General features: G+C 32.4%; 1 protein-coding gene across 2 annotated transcripts in view; it reads right to left on the reverse strand.

Moving 5' to 3' along the window:
* Positions 1-19,151, reverse strand: part of LOC143053585 (VWFA and cache domain-containing protein 1-like) — a 47,768-nt gene that overhangs the window by 23,404 nt on the left and 5,213 nt on the right. For both annotated transcript variants that reach the window (XM_076226381.1, XM_076226380.1), the window contains exons 2-12: positions 18,080-18,263; positions 16,943-17,005; positions 15,915-16,076; positions 15,408-15,616; positions 13,118-13,277; positions 12,247-12,469; positions 9,926-10,051; positions 6,129-6,208; positions 5,195-5,330; positions 2,213-2,489; positions 571-682 (exon numbers count right to left, since the gene is read on the reverse strand). In XM_076226381.1, the coding sequence (XP_076082496.1) occupies positions 571-682; positions 2,213-2,489; positions 5,195-5,330; positions 6,129-6,208; positions 9,926-10,051; positions 12,247-12,469; positions 13,118-13,277; positions 15,408-15,616; positions 15,915-16,076; positions 16,943-17,005; positions 18,080-18,232 (1,701 nt within the window). In that variant the 5' untranslated portion in view covers positions 18,233-18,263. The remainder of the gene's footprint in view (positions 1-570; positions 683-2,212; positions 2,490-5,194; positions 5,331-6,128; positions 6,209-9,925; positions 10,052-12,246; positions 12,470-13,117; positions 13,278-15,407; positions 15,617-15,914; positions 16,077-16,942; positions 17,006-18,079; positions 18,264-19,151) is intronic.

Raw genomic sequence — 19,151 nt, forward strand, 5'->3', positions numbered from 1 at the left:
AATCTTAAAAATAAGGTATTGTTTGCAGGACAATCATTCCAGGAATACTTTCCTAGCTATAAAACCAGGTTCAATCCACCATTTGCTACATTTGAAAATGCCTGTACCAAGTCAGGAATATGACAGTTCTTGTCCATTCGTTTTTGATGCGTTTTGTTATTTGATTTTGCCATGTGATTATGGACTTTCCGAATTGATTTTCCTCTGAGTTCAGTATTTATGTGATTTTACTTTTTAGAACGATATTGGAAAAGCCCATAAATTGAAAAAATAAAAAAAACGGAGCTTTCTTCTGTCAATCCTCATACTTAAAAGAAAAATCAAATGAGAATTGATTAAAGCAAATTTTAGATTTTGAACAAAGTGTTGACTGCGGGATATCGGTACCAAAACACATCGCCTTGTGTATTAAAACCACTGTTAAGACAAAATTTGAATCCTTGTTCTAGAATTTCTTAAATTCATCCTTACAAAACATTCTGCTGCATAATCATGTGATAATTATTTGCTCATTTCAATATATTCGCAATATTAAATTCCAACCGAAACATATTCAAGGATATTACTTACTGGTTTCCAATAATAATGTGACAGTATGTTTTCAGTTTCAATTCCCTCATACAGCATGTTACCCCGTGGGACTGTCCTCTCCGAATAAAATGTTTCATTTCCTGTATTTCCACTACAAGAATAGTTATAATAAAGCAATAGCATTTTAATTAGCCAGTTCAATGGACATATTGTATCTGTCAATAATGCCCTACAAGATATGTAGGTTTTCATTAATAATGGAATTTTCGTTAACTCTCCTTATCAACTTCTGTAAAAATTGCTAATCAGGACTGGTTATTCAACTTGCCAAAAATTTACAAATATGAGCTCACTTAAATTCACGAAAATCTCACACTGAATATTGTAAACAAACTTATTTTCGCGACTGCTTAATTTTGCGTTTAACCCTTTCCAGTCCTCTACGCTGCTACTTAATTTCGCGATTTTTAATTAACTCGATGAAGTTTATGAAGGAAAGATTCAAGTGTTACATATAAGCGACGATTTATATTCGCGTTAATTTTCTACTCGCGAAAGTCGCGAAAACAAATGAGTTGCGAAATTAAGTTTGTTTACAGTATGCTAATGCAATACAGTTTCCTTTCGTATTTACATTCAAAAGGGCATACAAACAATTGATCAGCACTGATTTTTCACTTGATTCAGTCAAGTTTGAAATTGCGTATAACACTAATTAACTTTTCAAATGAGCACATAAGCACAAGTCTTTTAAAAAATGTTTATCAGCACTGATTTAAAACCTCGTCTAAAATTTAACAATATGACACATCAAAAGTCTGGGAAGAATTGAAAATGTGAAATCAACTACAAAACAGATGGACAGACACGTTGAAGCCTTCTATTTCTATGTTCCTGTACCGTGAGCTGAAGGACCAAGAAAATCCCATACCTGTAACGCATTGACAATGGAGACTTTCTGACAACAGATACTTTCTGACAAAGGGTATTATCTGCCACAGGATAGTACTTTTAAAATTTCAGAAATTGTTGTTTGCATCTAAAAATGCGATTTTGAAGGGATGAACAAAAAATTTAATCATGATTGTGATTTCAAGTAATTTGTATCAGATTTAAGAATGCGAGTTCTCAGTATTGCGATACTCCACCTATAACATTTTTTTTGCATTAATAAAAACGTCGCAATAATTTCTGTAAATACAATATCTGCCTAAGTATAGTATTTGACTCAGGTGAGTATCAGCAACAGGCTAGTAGTAGTACATGACACTGAATAGTATAAGACAACGGATAGTATCAGACACAAGATAGTATCTTACAAGGCTTAGTATCTAAAACAAGATAGTTTCTGACAAAGGATCGTATCTGACACATGAAAGTATCTGACACCGGACAGTATCTGACTCAGGATAGTATTTCTCATCACATTAAAATGAGCTATAAAAATAAGAATATGTAGAGAAATTGACAATGAGACAACTCTCAACCGGAGACCACAGGACACATAATCCACCAACCCTAGATCACAGCAACGCTCGCAACAATAAATATAACAACCCACACCACAGCCAGCTACAAAAGGCCCGAAAAAAACCAATGCAAAAGAACCCAAACGAGAAATCAATGTAAAAACAATGAACAAAAACCAATATGACTTGCAGCAACAGAAGCCTTTACTTACATTTTCATTGACTCTATAACCATAGTAGCTGATGACGAGCGTTCTAAATGTTCAATGTTCACATATATTGGGTCATCCTTTACACTATCCGGCAATGGTAATAATGGATGAATGAGAGTTCTTCCTGTTCCATCAATAATGAATGCATATGATAACTCTCCTTGTCTAAAGTATGAAATGTCCGACATAATGTCACTGACAGTCGCATCAGAACAAGCCACGCCCACCAACTCTCCACCAGGTCTATAGATAGGCAGGCATATAGAGGAAATCAAACCTATAATTTAATTATAATTAGAAATAGAAAATTATAATTATACAATAGGAAGGTTATCATTGTTATTACTCTAATCTTTAGTGAGTCTTAATCCAACTCTTTTCGCGTCTATTCTACGTTGCGTTTATCTCTATCAAGCAAACTTTTCAGCGATTCAATTGCACAATTTACAAGTTTATAAATGTATTTAAATAAGGTAAGATCCAAGTTTTACATATTCACAATAAATGATCATAAATTAAATTCACTATATTTTTCAACTTGTAAAACATGCAAAAGTCACAACAATAAATTGCTCGTAAAATGAGGTTTCATTACAATGTATATAATTAAAGGTTAGCAATTTGGGTTGTGTTTTCAACCAATCAGTATTTGCCTTAAACTAAATGAGTAACCATTATTATTTACTGTTGGAATTTGTATTATCAAGATTATTTGTACATGCTGCCAAATGTATGCATTTTATCCCTTCAGTAAGCAAGCTAGGACTTTAAACAGGATATAACATATAAAACTGTTAATCCTGTTTTTAGCGGAGTCCAAATACAGTTGATATTTAAAGACATCCAACAGTACTTGTCTCTATCCATTGTGTTTGCTTTGAAATACAGTAAAAGTCACATTTATTGCATTTATTTTCGATATAAAATCCTTTGAGGCCAGCGTGTTAATATTTAAATCACACAATGAGCTGATGACTGATAATTCGAAAAGAATCTCGCCTGGTCAACACTAATACATCGCTCAGAGTTAGTAAGTTATCATTATTATATTACAACTAATTTCAATAGTAAAAAAACAATGTCCGAAATTCGACTGCTTGTGTAATCATGTATTTACACTGTTGCAGTATTGATTTTGAATTGAATATTTTCGCCGTAGAAATGAAGTTAATCCTGCGAGTAGAAAGTGGGTTGCGGACCAGAGACTGGAATAGTCACAGACCGAGCAATACGTCATTGGAATGCGATTGCAATACACATTCTGATGTCACGAAACTTCATTCAACACTCGTCAACAGCAGTTTACAAAAATGTCCGGCAGTTGGTGGATGTTTAAATCGATATCCGTATAGTATAGAATAACATGTTTGGCTGTTACTATATCATAATACACCCAATTGCAGGATAAAATGAAAACTTATGATATGTGTAACAATGCCATGAACATTCAACAGTTTCCAACAAACAGGTTGTAAAAAAAGTGTCAGATCTGTAATTCTGTTCCAATGCACCAACCTGCGAACTTTTCTCCATGAGGGATTTAAGTGACAAGAGGCTAATGCTAAACGATACATGTATTTGTATACTTAGAACATCTTTCTATGGAATTATAATATTAATCGTATGTGGATTCTTAATATTATATAGAAGTTCTGGATAATTTTAAATCTCGGTCTTTTTCTGAAATTAGATCTAACAAAACTTTCGATTATTTACTGCATACCTCTATTTCCCATGTGAAACTATATATATATATTTTTTTTTAAATTAAAACGACAAAATTATTTTACATATCTTCCTATGTGACATTTATATTTTCTGACGTCAAACACGCGAAGCAATGAATGTACCAATATTTTGACAATTTTATTTATCATGTCTGTTTTGTTCACGCATCATTGTAAATATAATTGAATTTGAAGCGAGTATCATACAAGTGAGAGGTTCAGCGCTAAAAAACCAGGTTCTTTCCACCCTTTTCTACATAAAAAAATGCCTGTATCAAGTCAGGAATATGACAGTTGTTATCCTTTCGTTTGATGTGTTAGAGCTTTTGATTTTGCCATTTGATTAGGACTTATATCTAGAAATTGACTATTGGGGTCGGTTGAAAACAAAACTTTACGACAACAGAAATGATTTCAGCTTCCCTATTATGACCTTTTCGTTTTTAAACCTAGAGATCCAAATAGTGAAGTTGTAATCAACACTTCGTAAATGTTATGGATGCCATTACGAGTTGGTTGACCGTTATTGAATATTCGTTATACAGATGATATCGGATATGTTCCTTATGTCGTAATTACAATTCCCTTCCATTTTCACGAATGTGACCTTCCGAATTAGACTATTTATCGGCTTTGTAACAACATGAGCAACACGACGGTTGCCACATGTGGATCAAGATCTGATGTCCCTTCCGGAGCACATGGACTCACAGTTTTGGTGGGTCCGTGTTGTTTTTGTACCCCTATTTGTGACAGTTTGTTCACGCATCCTTGTCGATATAATAGAAAATGCTGCGACTATAATTGAATTGACTGTCATACAAGTGTGAGGTTAAGCACTATAAAACCAGGTTCAATCCACCATTTTCTACATTTGAAAATGCCTGTACCAAGTCCGGAATATGACAGCTGTTGTTCATTCGTTTGATGTGTTTTATCATTTGATTAAGGACTTTCCGTTTTGATTTTTCCTCGGTGTTCATTATTTTTGTGAGTTTACCTTTTGTTTTTCAAATTGAATAAACATTATTATGTTTTTACTTTTTCTCCCCTGAATACCATATAAAAAGCATTAAGTCTTGATAATTGAGTTTTTTGAATAGCTTGTTCAAACATCTCATGTTACATGTACAATGTATATACCGATTATAAGTACTGTACGTTGCTGCGAAAAATGTTCAACTGAAAGATAAACACTAAAATCTTTTAAAGCTTACATTGAACATGGCAAATATTCTCTAAAACCTAAACATACCTATCCCAAACAAATCCTGGTATGGTACAGAAAAAATTGGGTTCTGAATTTCTTCACTGCTACTGAAACGATTGTAATATGATGCCATTGAAGATCTAAGGAAGTCAGGATTTGAAATGTGCTTGAATTCACCAATCTTTAAGCATGTGAAAAGAACGTAAAGCTGTTAGAATTGCCATTACATGTGCACTCAATTTAAGCTATTCAATTCAATGTTAGCAAGTAATTTATTTTGTGCGATGTATCCATTTGTTCAACGTTCTGTCAAAGATAAAAGATTTAATATCTGGTTGAAGGATGTTATCTGGCTTCATAGCTGTTAACTCTTATCATGTAAATCTGTCATATAGTTACTAACACATTAAATTCTTTTAGACTGATATATTTATCCAGATCTGAAATTGGGACAGAAAATAAAAAAAGCTGATGCAGCCTAAAATGTATGTCAAAAGAACCCCTTTCAGGCCTTTGGCAAGTCAGGAATATAACATTTGTTGTACATTCGTTTGAAGTGTTTGTGTTTTTGATTTTGCCATTTGATTAGGGACTTTCCGTTTTGAATTTTTCTCAGAGTTCAGTATTTTAGTGATTTAACTTCTTTTCTCATAAAATGCTTTTTGGCTAATTCAACTATGTATCCCATGATACTAACATTGTATGCTTTGTATAAAAAATCAGTAGTTTGAATACACTGTTAAAACATTGGCTGTTTGATTTCCCTGACTAAATTGTATCATTTTTTTTTTTCAATTTGGGGTCTTTCGTAGCTGACTATATCATGTATATGGTATGGTTTTTTATTTTATGTTTTTAAAGGTCGTACTGTGACGAAAAGCGAAAAACACTTATGAACCACGTCAACAATCAAAAACTGCTGAATAGCAGGTTCCTGACTTATGACAAGTGCAAAAAATGCAGTGGGTTTACATAATACCTGTATTTCACCATAACTAACATCAGTCCTTGTCTGAGCGGCCATATCTTTCAACTTCTGTATGGCATTTGTACTTAATTCTGAAATAATTATAAGCAATGCAATAGAATATATTGTTGTATGAGATGTTTGTAGTGTTTTTGCTAAACCGAACATAATAATATCGGCTGTGCAAATTTTCAAAATTTTTTGTTTGGCTATTGTTTTTTTTTTTTTTTTTTTGTTTTTTTTATCTTTAAAGGCATTTGGCCAAGTTTCTAAGAATTCCATGACGCATTGATAAAGTTATAAAAGTCTAGAAAACTTTAACCACATACTGTTTTAAGGTCCCCAATGCTTTTCAACTTCGTACTTCATTTGGCTTTTCTAACTTTTATGATTAGAGCGTAACTGATAAGTCTTTTGTAGACGAAACGCGCGTCTAGCACATATATAAAATTTCAATCCTGGTATCTATGATGAGTTTATTAACTGTAAACTACCAAAAACCACGGTAGGTATAGTGTCCGGCTAGGATCGTGGTTTTTCGAGTGTGACCACGTTTTTTCGAGTGAATATGATTAAAAATGTAAACAAACAGACTTCTTTTCTAACAAGACGTGACATAGAAGCTTGAGCTTAATATACAAGGTTATACATGGTATGTTATCATTTGAAATAAAAAGATTTTATCATTCTGACATTGCTTTTCGTTACAAAAGTTAAATTTAGCCTTACAATGCTTTTATTCCAAAATATCGAATAAAGTCATTTTCATACATAAACCCATGCAAATGTCGACGGAAATGCAAACATGGAATCTGTATATCCTTAGATATACAAATACTTTTAAACAAAATATTGTTATTGCATTGAAAACGAGATTTTGAGACGAAATTCATATCTTCATGTCCGGGCTTTTTCGAGTGTGTCCTTTTTTATCCAGTGATTATAAACATTTATTATAGCTGAAAAGTTATGTGTTGGTGTAGTTACGTTTGAAAACTATAAAATAAAGGTTAAAATAAACTACTTTAAGGTACATGGTGTATTAACTCTTGCATTTTATAAACAAGTATCGTTCATTTGTATATGTTCTTTTTTCAAATCTTATAAATCGATGTTCAGTATAATTTATATTCGTGATGTCAACTATCTTATGTAAGCATAGACAATTCGGATTGAGACGTACATACATATATTGTATAATGTGAGATATATGTTTATTTTTTAAAAGGTGTACATCCGAAAAATTTCATTATCTATTTGTCTTGTATCTTGTATTATTTATATCTTATTGTTTGAGAAATGGAAACCGAAAATGTAAAATGCTACTACTGTGAGGAAGAGTCTGATTACGCATATGTAATAATAGGTCATACAGCAACTAAACACCATGAGAACTTCCTTTAAGGTAGATAAGGTGTCTTAATTGTAATCCATAGATTTTATTAATAATTTGCCAAAATGTAGTTTATATCATGCTTTTTAAAAAACAAAGTAATAAAAAATGGGTCACGGGGCTTATTTTCACGCTACACAGTGTTCAAAGTTGACAGATTGTGTATAGATTATGCATGGAATACCATATTTTCTGCAATAAAGCGTAAACTACACCATTGAATTTTGAAATAACATATGATAGCTTTAATAGTAGGCTTTCACTTAAGAAAAGAAAAAAAAATGGGGTCACCGGACCCGTTTTCTTGCTACATAATAAAATGGGTAAATTCCTAACACATTCTTTTGTACAAGTACCTTTATCTGGACTATCTGTCCTTGCATTTGAGCTGCCTCCGCTTATGAGGCAAAGTTTGAAAAAAGTTAATCAATCAAAGTATTTCTGTTTTTTTTTGTAAAATTCAACCAAAAATATGATAAAACATATCATTTTTTATATTGAAATGAAAGTTCTTACACATGAATGTCCTACTACTTTCAAAATTTGCACATTCTTTTAAAGATCTATACCTTTTTTTTATTGTATTTCCAAATCCAAGATGGAGGAAGACACCCTACATACCTTAAATAAAAATAATTGTAATTCTATGTGAGCGTGATGGTAACTCTTCTCGTCTGTGTAGATTTTTATATTTAAACTCTGTTGTCTGTTCCGGTTTAGCTAACTGGCAGGTCTTTGTTATTGTAAGGCAATTGTAATGTCTCGATTGATATCCATATTTTCCCTATTCTTTTAGGCACTTTTCTATAACTTTGCCAGGTAATCATAAACCAGTGAACGAGAAAATATAACCACCAAGCTGGTACAGAATTACAATAACTTTGCCATGTAATCATAAATAAGTAAACTAGAGAATGCAACCAAGACCACGGAAAATCGTTCACTGTTGTTCTTGATGTCGTTCGAAGCGCTGGACAATCAAGCTGGTAAAAGCATATAATGTACACATTTTGTATTTTTCTATCATTTCTAGATGATCATATTTAGGCTAATCATGAACTTTTCATTTCATTGTTGATTATAAATAAATTTTATTCAAATTTTGTTTTCAATGGCAATACAAATTTGTTTTTTTATTCTTTTTATTAATGGATTTTTTTATGGGGGTGGGGACAGGCCTCTTTTAGTAGAATATCTTTTATTACATAACATTTTTCTGATTCTTCGCTGCTGTCTATTAGGTTTCTTACTCCTTTTTTCAATATCTGGGGTTCACCACAATAAATACTATGAACTGTAAAATCAAAAGTAGCATGAAAGGAAGATAAAATGAATATGAGTTTCCTGCACTATGTTCTAAACACCGTTTTGTTAAAGATCAAGTAATTTCTTAATGAGCACTGGAAAGTAGCTCTCCGAACAGAAAATTTGCATTAAATTGAAAAAAGCTTCATTTGATAACCGTAGTAATATGTTTTTGATGATTTATTGGAAATATATGACATTGTCCTTCACTTAATTACATTTATAAACTAGAAAATGTCAGTTTTTAAAGTATAGAATACTTTTTTCCTATTCAAATTTTCTGTAAAAAACCCGGATCATTTGTTAAAAAACCCGGACATTTTCACAGTTGCTCTCAAAAAACACGGACAATAACAAACACTGAATTCTTTGGTTAAATACAGGGAAGTTGTGCTTGTTTGTTGATCGAAACATGTATAGTTTTCAATGTAAGATGGGTAGTAAGTTGAAAAATTAGTATAATTACAAAATAGCAGGTAATTGAACTTATCGCATGTTTAATCACTCGAAAAAGCCCGAACTACACTCGAAAAAAATGGACAGAATCACTCGAAAAATCACGATCCTAAGCGGACACTATACCGACCGTGAAAACACTAAGTCAGAAATGTACAGAAAAACAAAGAAAAACAAATATATTTCAAAATTTACTTTGGAACATGAAAAGGCTTCGGATGTCCTTGTTTTATATAAATCAATGTTTACACAGCTTGACTAATATCCCGCTTACATGCATTTTATTTTTTGCTGTGAAATTCATTGAGACAATTACATTTTGAAATTTTTGTTTTCAGGCTTTCTTTTTATATACTGTACAAGAAATTTCCACGAATTTTGTATTGCCGATGAATCGCGTGTATTAAATCTCACTGTATTCTACTATCCTAGGAACAAGTCTGAGATACGTTTGTATTCTGTAAATTCAAAAATTAAAGGTCAAAGTAAATGGAACTAAAGTGTTGTCAATCTTAATGTTTCCAAAAGCATAAGATATTGATACTTCTCTTCTCTTCGCTTCTGAATTTCATTTTAAAATTATAAAAACACTTCTGGTAAACTTTAGCATAAATCATAAAAAAAAGGGTAATTGAAAAATTGGGCCGATACTTACGTTGACCTAGACCATATGTCAATATCACAACGCGGTTGTTCATTTTTTTATTTTCTTCCTTTATAACTTCAAGTGGTTCTCCACCAGCAGTTTGGTCGCCATCAGTTAAAAACAGAATAACTTTTCCTGTAAAAGTATTTGTATAGGAAAAATTTACTTTCATTTTTCAATGATAAGCTTAACTACTCGACAACACATTTTTATATGGTATTAAATGCTATATTGATGTCATGCTAAGCTTACATTTTTCCAATACATATTTAATAAAAATGTATCCTCATAAAGAAAGACAATTTTCTGAGGTATCTCAAACTACCAATATTGCCAAACAATTGGTAAAGAATGAATCATTCCCAACCAATAGTTTAGTAACTGAACAGGATTTCAATTATCATGATTATATAATGATGATCGCGGAGTCATATCTGGATGGATTTTAACCAAATATAAATATTATACGACCGCAGAGTTTGAACCCTGAACATTGGGGCAAGTATGGACACAACATTCAAGCTTGATACAGCTCTGAATTTGGATTGTGATTAAATAGCTGACACAACACAGGTTTCTGACACATAATGAATGTGGTCTAAGAACTTATTAAAACTTTAAATTTTAAATTGGACATTACCTATTATGGTCCATTATCCAAACTCTAAATACATGGTTAGATTCAGCATATCAAAGAACCCCAAGAATTCAATTTTTGATGAAATCAAATAAAGTTCAATTTTGGACCCTTTAGACCTCAATGTGGACCAATCTGATAACCGGGCCCAAACATCAAAAATCTAAATACATGGTTAGATTAAGCATATATCAAAGAACCCCATATATACATTTTTTGTTGAAATCAAACAAAGTTTAATTTTGGACCCCAATTTGGACCAACTTGAAAACTGGGTCAATAATCAAAAATCTAAGTACATGTTTAGATTCAGCATATCAAAGAACCCCAAGAATTCAAGTTTTGTTGAAATCAAACAAAGTTTAATTTTAGACCACGATTTGGACCAACTTGAAAACTGGGCCAATAATCAAAAATCTAAGTACATGTTTAGATTCAGCATATCAAAGAACCCCAAAAATTTAATTTTTGTTGAAATCAAACAAAGTTTAATTTTGGACCTCAATTTGGACCAACTTGAAAACTGGGCCAAATAATCAAACATCTAAGTACATGTTTAGATTCAGCATATCAAAGAACCCCAAGAATTCAATTTTTGTTAAAATCAAGCTTAGTTTAATTTTGGACCCTTTGGACCTTAATGTAGACCAATTTGAAAACGGGACCAAAAATTAAGAATCTACATACACAGTTAGATTCGGCATATCAAAAAACCCCTATTATTCAATTTTTGATGAAATCAAACAAAGTTTAATTTTGGACCCTTTGGGCCCCTTATTCATAAACTATTGGGACCAAAACTCCCAAAATCAATCCCAACCTTCATTTTATGGTCATAAACCTTGTGTTTTAATTTCATAGATTTCTATTTACTTATACTAAAGTTATGGTGCGAAAACCAAGAATAATGCTTATTTGGGCCCTTTTTTGGCCCCTAATTCCTAAACTGTTGGGAGTAAAACTCCCAAAATCAACCCCAACCTTCCTTTTGTGGTCATAAACCTTGTGTCAAAATTTCATAGATTTCTATTTACTTAAACTAAAGTTATAGTGCGAAAACCAAGAAAATGCTTATTTGGGCCCTTTTTGGCCCTTATTCCTAAACTGTTGGGACCAAAACTTCCAAAATCAATCCCAACCTTCCTTTTATGGTCATAAACCTTGTGTTTAAATTTCATAGATTTCTATTTACTTATACTAAAGTTATAGTGCGAAAACCAAAAGTCTTCGGACGCCGACGACGGAAGACGACGACGCCAACGTGATACCAATATATTACTAAAAAATTTTCAATTTTTGCGGTCGTATAAAAAATAGGAATTGTCACAGCTTTGTGTTTGTATTTTTGTTTTGGAGAATTTTGATTTTCTGATGTTATATTATACTCTGTATTATACTTAACATCCGATAGCAATTAAAAATGCAATGAAGTCCCACATATCTATTGATTGCAGATGTCAATATTAGGTACAATGCGTGAGCAAACATTTATATTAACAAAACAAGAAAGCCAAAGAAACCGTTAACTTACAAGCATTAGGAAAACTTCTCTAAAGAGAATAGCAATTTGATAGTGCTTCATAATATGGATATCAAGAAGGTTTTTTTAATGACATATTCAACTTTATACATGTTATAGTAAAATTTATGACATATTCAACTTTATACATGTTATAGTCAAATTATAGTTTACCTCTATCGCCAGACATGTCTAACGTGTCTACAAAAAACTTGAAGGCTGTTTTCATTGCCGCTTCATAATTAGTAGATCCTCCACTTCTGATAACACTCACTTGGCTCTTCATGAATTTAATATTAAGGGGTGTGGCTTTTGCTAATTCTGTTCCATGACATTCTCTGCCAATTGTGCTAGATCCTGGGATGTAAGCATTTGAGCTGAAAGCTACTACCCCAAACTGAAAAAAAGCAATGTTCATAATTGAGGATGTTCCCTACTTTGTTTCAAAATAACTAGCGTTCTTTATAAATAAGACTGTTAAACATTGATAGTATATAAATAAATGAACTGAAACAGCTGGAAAAAAAATGATGTTATAATTGCTATTTTATTTTTAGATATAAGCCATTGAAAAGTTGGCAGGAAATAATAACATTTAGCATAAGCTCCTTTTTTCTTTAAAACAAGGAAAAAATAACAAGGATTTTTGTAAGATTTCTAAATATGGCTTTTAAACCTTTATGTAATAAAATTATTGGGAAACAAGTAGGAGTAAGCAGGCAAACTTTTTAATGACGAAACCAAAGGATTCCGAATATTCTACAACAACTCAAACACAAGAGGAAAAAACACCCTTAAGGGAACAAAAAAAAACACAACTGTAGAACGGTAAGAGTGATGCCATCCAAATTCACACTTTAGAATGGAAACCAATTTAGGGACGTACATTAGCTCGTATAGACGGACCAGGGTAAAATGTAATGCCTCCGTCTACAGCGGGGTCATGGACATATTTTAGTTAAGAGGTCAAGTAGCTTTCTCTTTCCCTTTCTCTTACTAGCCATTTCTATTCAGCTCTTAATTGATCTAATTATTTCTACTTTACCCTATCATTTGGATTAAGCGTTTCCAGGACTGATATAGCAGCTTCTTTGGCTATCTGCAGTAACGTCTTAGAATTATGCCTGCTACTCATGGATCCAGATTTATCAATAACAACCACAACATCCTTCTGAACAGGGGTCGCCGTGGAAACATAAAATGGTCTAAATTAAAATGATTAAATGAAATCCTAAATATTATATCTATATAAACCTTTTAAGTTAAAGGTCCATCTTTATAATCAAGTAGAAGGTTTTGATAAGGTCTAAATGCGGTTTTTATTTCTAGCTACAAATTATTCCACCAGACGCTCATCTTGGTGTACATGTGTACGTGCATCTTCAACAATGGCTACTCTCCAATATTGTAGACTGGACAATATTGAAGTTTATCTTTGTCTATCACGGTTTTAAGATGATCGTTATTTATCAAAATATTTCCCATCTCTAGCTTATGGGTTAATTTGAAGGTTACATGCATACGGATATGATGAGGTCAAAATTATTTACTTGCAAGTGAATTATTTTTTAGTGATGCATCTTAACATACAAGGACAAAATTGAACAAACTTGCTACTTACAGTGAATTATTATTTTCAATATTTCACTTAATGCATTAAAGTTCATTTCAATTACATATGCCCTATTACGTGATGTTCGCTACTCTGTTTCAAAATAACAATCTTTTTAAAAGATTATTATGAATTAATAGTAAATAAATACAGGAACCAAAAAAGCAGCAAAAAATTAAGGGTCTATGTGTTTCTTTTAGAGATATAAGCCATTGAAAATTTTGCGAGTAATGACTCTCTCTAGACTTTTCATAAAGCTAAGATTGGCACCTTTTTTACTTAAAAAGAAAATGAAAAAAAAAACAACCAAAGATCATAAAGGATTTTAAAATATGTCTTTTTAAGCTGTGTGTAATAAAACTATGCTAGAAAAGTTGGGGTAAGCGAGAATTTCTTTGAATGGCACTACATGGAAACTAGAGGCTCTAAAGAGCCTGTGTCGCTCACCTTGGTCTATGTGCATATTCAACTACGGACACTCTCCAATATTGTAGACAAGAATATAATGTATGACAAAAATCAGTTTAGATGATCTTGTATTGATTATCATTTAGCCTGTTTAGTTTCTCTCTGACTTCTTTAGTTTTTGCTCAAAACACAAAAGAGGATAAACAAAATCCTCATTTAAGGGCAATCACTCCTATAAAGAGTCAGTATACTTAACTATATCGGCAAAATTTGAATTGTTAGTAGATCTTGACTTGCTCATCATTTTGTGATTTAAAGTGTATCGTTATCTATTATAATTTTCTGCTTTAGTTTCAGAGATATAAGCTAAACTGCATTTTACCCCATGTTCCATTTTTAGCCATGGCGGCCATCTTGGTTGATGGACAGGGTTATCAGATACAGTTTTTAAATAAGATACCCTAAGGATGAATTAGGCTAAATTTGGATTAATTTGGTCCAGCAGTTTCAGAGGAAAAGATTGTCGTAAAAAAAATACAAAAGAAATACAAAAAATTGTGAAAAATTTACTTTAAAGGGCAATAACTCCTTCTGATGTCAATCAAAATTTTTAGTCATATTGAACTTATTTATAGCTCTTACTTTGCTGTTTTCAGTTTATCTCTATCTATTATTTTGTTCATGATAATAACCAAAATCTGTATAATTTCCTTAAAATTACCAATTCAGGGGCAGCAACCCAATAACGGGTTGTCTGGTGCGTGTAAAAATTTCACCACAGACATATCTTCACCTGATGAACATTTTTGCCCCGGTCAGATTTGCTCTTAATGCTTTGGTTTCAGAGATATATTATTAAGACAAAAACTGCATTTTACAACCCATGTTCTATCTTTAGCCATGACGGCTAGCTTGGTTGATGGGCAGGGTCATCGGAAACATTTTATAAACTAAATACCCTATGGATGATTTAGAACAAGTTTGGGTTTATTTGGCTTAGAAATTTAAGAGAAGAAGATTTTTGTAAAAGTTAAAGGACTACAGCGACGACGGACGCCAAGTGATGAGAAAAGCTCAATTGGCCTTATTGGGCCAGGTGAGCTAAAAAACAGAGGATTTTGAATTGGTGGCAATAGACCTAAACAAGAGGAGCTATTTTCTTTTTATGCTTTAAAGAATGTAATCTTTAGTGTGTACACGAGAAAACCATATACTAACGTACGTCTTATTTTCAATTTTTTGTTGGGTACAAAATGTAGCTGTCTCATTGATTCAAGACCCATATCTTAACATAATGATATCTAAACATAATTACCTGAATCGTGGATCGTAATTGGAGCAATCATTTAGTTTTAAAGATGGATAGTTTAAATATATTCCATCTTCCTTCCCAAAGTACTGCCATTTTAGGTTCGGATTACGATTGTGGTTATCTTTCATCACATCTTGTATTTTAGTTGTCGGAAATGTCCGTTCTGGTGGGGAAAAGGATGAGATTGTAACACAAGCTTGGTTCATGTTAACCTGTCATTAGAATATAAAAAAAAAAATTGATTAAATCATTGTTAGATCCATAGATATATAGGGACGGGAATTCAGCAGATTAGAACTCCCGTTCTGTTTTTTTCTTTACATTTGAAATTAAGGATGTTCCCTTCTCTGTTTCTAAATAAAAGTAGGAAAGCGTTTCATCCTGAATTCCAGAAAAAATAAAAACACTGAGTTTCTTTTCCCGATCCCCAAAAAATTATCATTAATTCCCGAGTCTAGATAAGTGTAAATCCCAAATAAAGTCCCAATATTTCATCCATATCACACAAACCTTTGTTCTAAATTGACTACTGTTAGTAAGTCCCGTTGCATGACAACATTGAGGCATTGATGTATAGCTTGGAAATCTGTCTATGTCCTCTTCAACGGCTTGCTTAATTCTCATCAAAGCTTGAATCGGTCCATCAAACTTGGTACTTAAGGAAGCTGAGATCTGCAAAATATAAACCACTTAGTTGCACTTAACATCACTTTGAAATTTTGTATAATTATAATGAAGTATAATCATGATAGTATGGTTTCTTAAGAAAGCAATATCTTTAGTTGAAGAGGATCGTTTATAGTTTTTACTTAAAACATGATAAAATGATATAAATGGTAAGCCTTTAAATCAAATCTGTTCCTAAACACCTACATTTGTGTGTATTTTTGTGTGTGTGTTGATATTAAAAAATCTTGTTTAATTCTGTAACCCAACTTATTTTCAGGGATGTTTTCACGCTTTCTCGATTCTTCGCAGAAATATGTTTCATTATTTTATGATTTTCCTGATGTAATTCTAAGAAATCAGTTTTACATGACTATGTCCATGTTATTATTCTTTAGGTGAATGTCGCGGAAAATAAATTGCTCACACTAAAAAATTAGATTGTTGACAGTATTTAAGGATGTTCGATACTGTTTTTCAAAATAACAAGATGTTTAAAAGAGTGTTTTGAATTGATTTTATATAAAAGAAGGAACTAAAAAAGCAGAAAAAAGTAAGGGTCCGTGTGTTTGTTTTCGAGATATATATATAAGCCATTGAACATTTTAATGGAAACTTTTCTTTCTTAATATAACATTGGCACCCGTTTTCTTTAAACAAAATATGAAAAAACAAGGATTTTATAGGATTTTCAAATATGGCTTTTAAAACTATCTGTCATTTAAATATGAAAAGAACAGTAGCGGGGAAGTTTTTTTAATTGCACTACATCGATAAAACCAGAGGATTCCGAATACCTAGAAAACATTAAAAATACAAGAGAAGCGAACATCCTTTAATCATTGAATGATTTCTTAAACACTGAAGATTACCTCTGTTACCAGTCCTTCTCCATCCAATAAAGAGTTCGTGTAATGTAAACTGTTATAATGTTCCTGAAAATAATTAATAAATAATGGGAGTTAAAAAAAACAAAACAAACCTGTACACAATTTAGGGATGTACTTAGGTGACATTTAGAATTTTTTATCCAATTTTCGGACTCCTAGTTTTTTCTCTCTAATACAGGGTAACACACATGGCATATATGTAGTTCCTGCAAGTTTGCCACAAATTTGCAGGAAACAATTGCCGCAAGCTTTCAGCAAACAATTGCGGCAAGTTTTTAGTTTGCTGCAAGCTAAACTTTATTTGCATGGTAGATTGGTTGCGGTAGGTTTTACAGCTAGTTTGCGGCAAGTTTGTAGCTAGTTTGCTGTAAATGCTTGCCACAAGGCATATTTTTCGGTCAGGGTTATGCAACAGTCATTCTTATGAGTCGTCATTGTAATGCTAAGGGTCTGAGAAAATCTGCTCGGGCTACCTTCTTTTTGAACATATTTCTGAAATTTATATGCAAAGAACACTGGTCTCATAGTATTCAAATCAAAGAATTCAAAATTATATTTTTCAAGAATATAATGCCAAACTTCCGACTAAGTAAAGAAAAAAGATGTACTATAATATCATTGCAAGGGTTGAGTATTTACATATTCCCAGTCTTGACCAAATACATTGCATACTTTATTTGATGGAAGTGACCAAAATTAGAGAATGTATATAGATAGGGGGAAGGTTGAGATGTTACAATAAATAAGTTTAACCCCGCCGCATTTTTGCTCATGTCCCAAGTCAGAAGTTTCTGGCCTTTAGTAGTCTTATATGTTTAATAATTTTAATTGAATCATATGTTTTGGAGTTTGGTTTGACGTGCATTTTCACTGAACAAGTACACATTTTTGTTAAGGGGAAAGCTGAGGCCCGCATCTTGGTGGGTGTTGGATTTTCACGCTGCTTTGAAGACCCATTGGTGGCCTTCGGCTGGTATCTGCTCTTTGGTCGGGTTGTTGTCTCTCTGACATATTCCCTATTTCCTTTCTCAAAGATTATTAAAATATGGATATATCATGCACACATCTGCACCTAACTCAATCCACCCAGTAAACAATACAAAAGATTAATCAACATACCTGTATTTTATTAACTCCTAAAGCATTATTAGCGATGTCTGTTAGAACCTGTGAAAATCTCCCTCCATCAACATTTACTGCATGGCTTACACTATTTATGCACACCAATAAAGTCAATTGTTTGGTAATGTATAAACCATATATTTTCATCATGTATATACATGTATGTAGCTAACTAATGTATCTGAAAATAGTAATAAAACATTCAATTCAATTTGGTTTTTTTTTATAAAAAAAAAACATATCTAACTTTGGGTGACCTATTTAGTATTCTCTGTGATACCTACATGTATGTAAATGTCTGATCTCAATGCATTTAATGCAATAACTATAGCAATCTATAAAAGTCCCCAAAATACAAATATGAAGCCATGATTCAAGCGAGAAAACTAACTGTCTGATTTATGTACAACTCATTAGAAGGAAGATCAAATATAATATACAACAACAAACAACAACCCCTGAACTACAGGATCCTAACTTGGGACAGGTCCATACAGAATGTGTCGGGTTAAGCATGCTTGCTGGTGACAAACCCTCCCCCTAACCTGGGACAGTGGTGTAACGGTATGACAAACAAACAAACTATACACATGAGTTTTATGGACTTAACTTAACGAATAAACGCACATTAAAACGCTAACATGAGTACAAAAGACACAACATACAACATAAGAGTACTCCTAGATACCTGAAAACTAGTTCATAGCCAATAACAATAAATAAAAAATCCAGCGTCTAAGCCTAATATATCAACATCCAGTAATTACAATTGATTATTAATAAGTGTAAAAATATCATTAAAAATCAGAGAAAAAACATGACCTTGCATTACAATTGATTGATTGTTGGTTGATTAACGTCAAGTGACAAATATTTCACGCCATGGCGTTGTCAGTTTGTTTTAGATTAATGAGTTTGACTGTCCCTTTGGTATCTTTCGTCCCTCTTTTAAGGACGAGCATTACAATTGCATTGATTGATGTAACATGTATATCGGAGCATAACTTATCATTCCCAGACTAAATGTTAAGCCACGGTCACACCTAACGGATAGCACGAACGGACGCCT

Source organism: Mytilus galloprovincialis, chromosome 12 (genome assembly GCF_965363235.1).
Source record: "Mytilus galloprovincialis chromosome 12, xbMytGall1.hap1.1, whole genome shotgun sequence".
Lineage (NCBI taxonomy): Eukaryota > Metazoa > Mollusca > Bivalvia > Mytilida > Mytilidae > Mytilus > Mytilus galloprovincialis.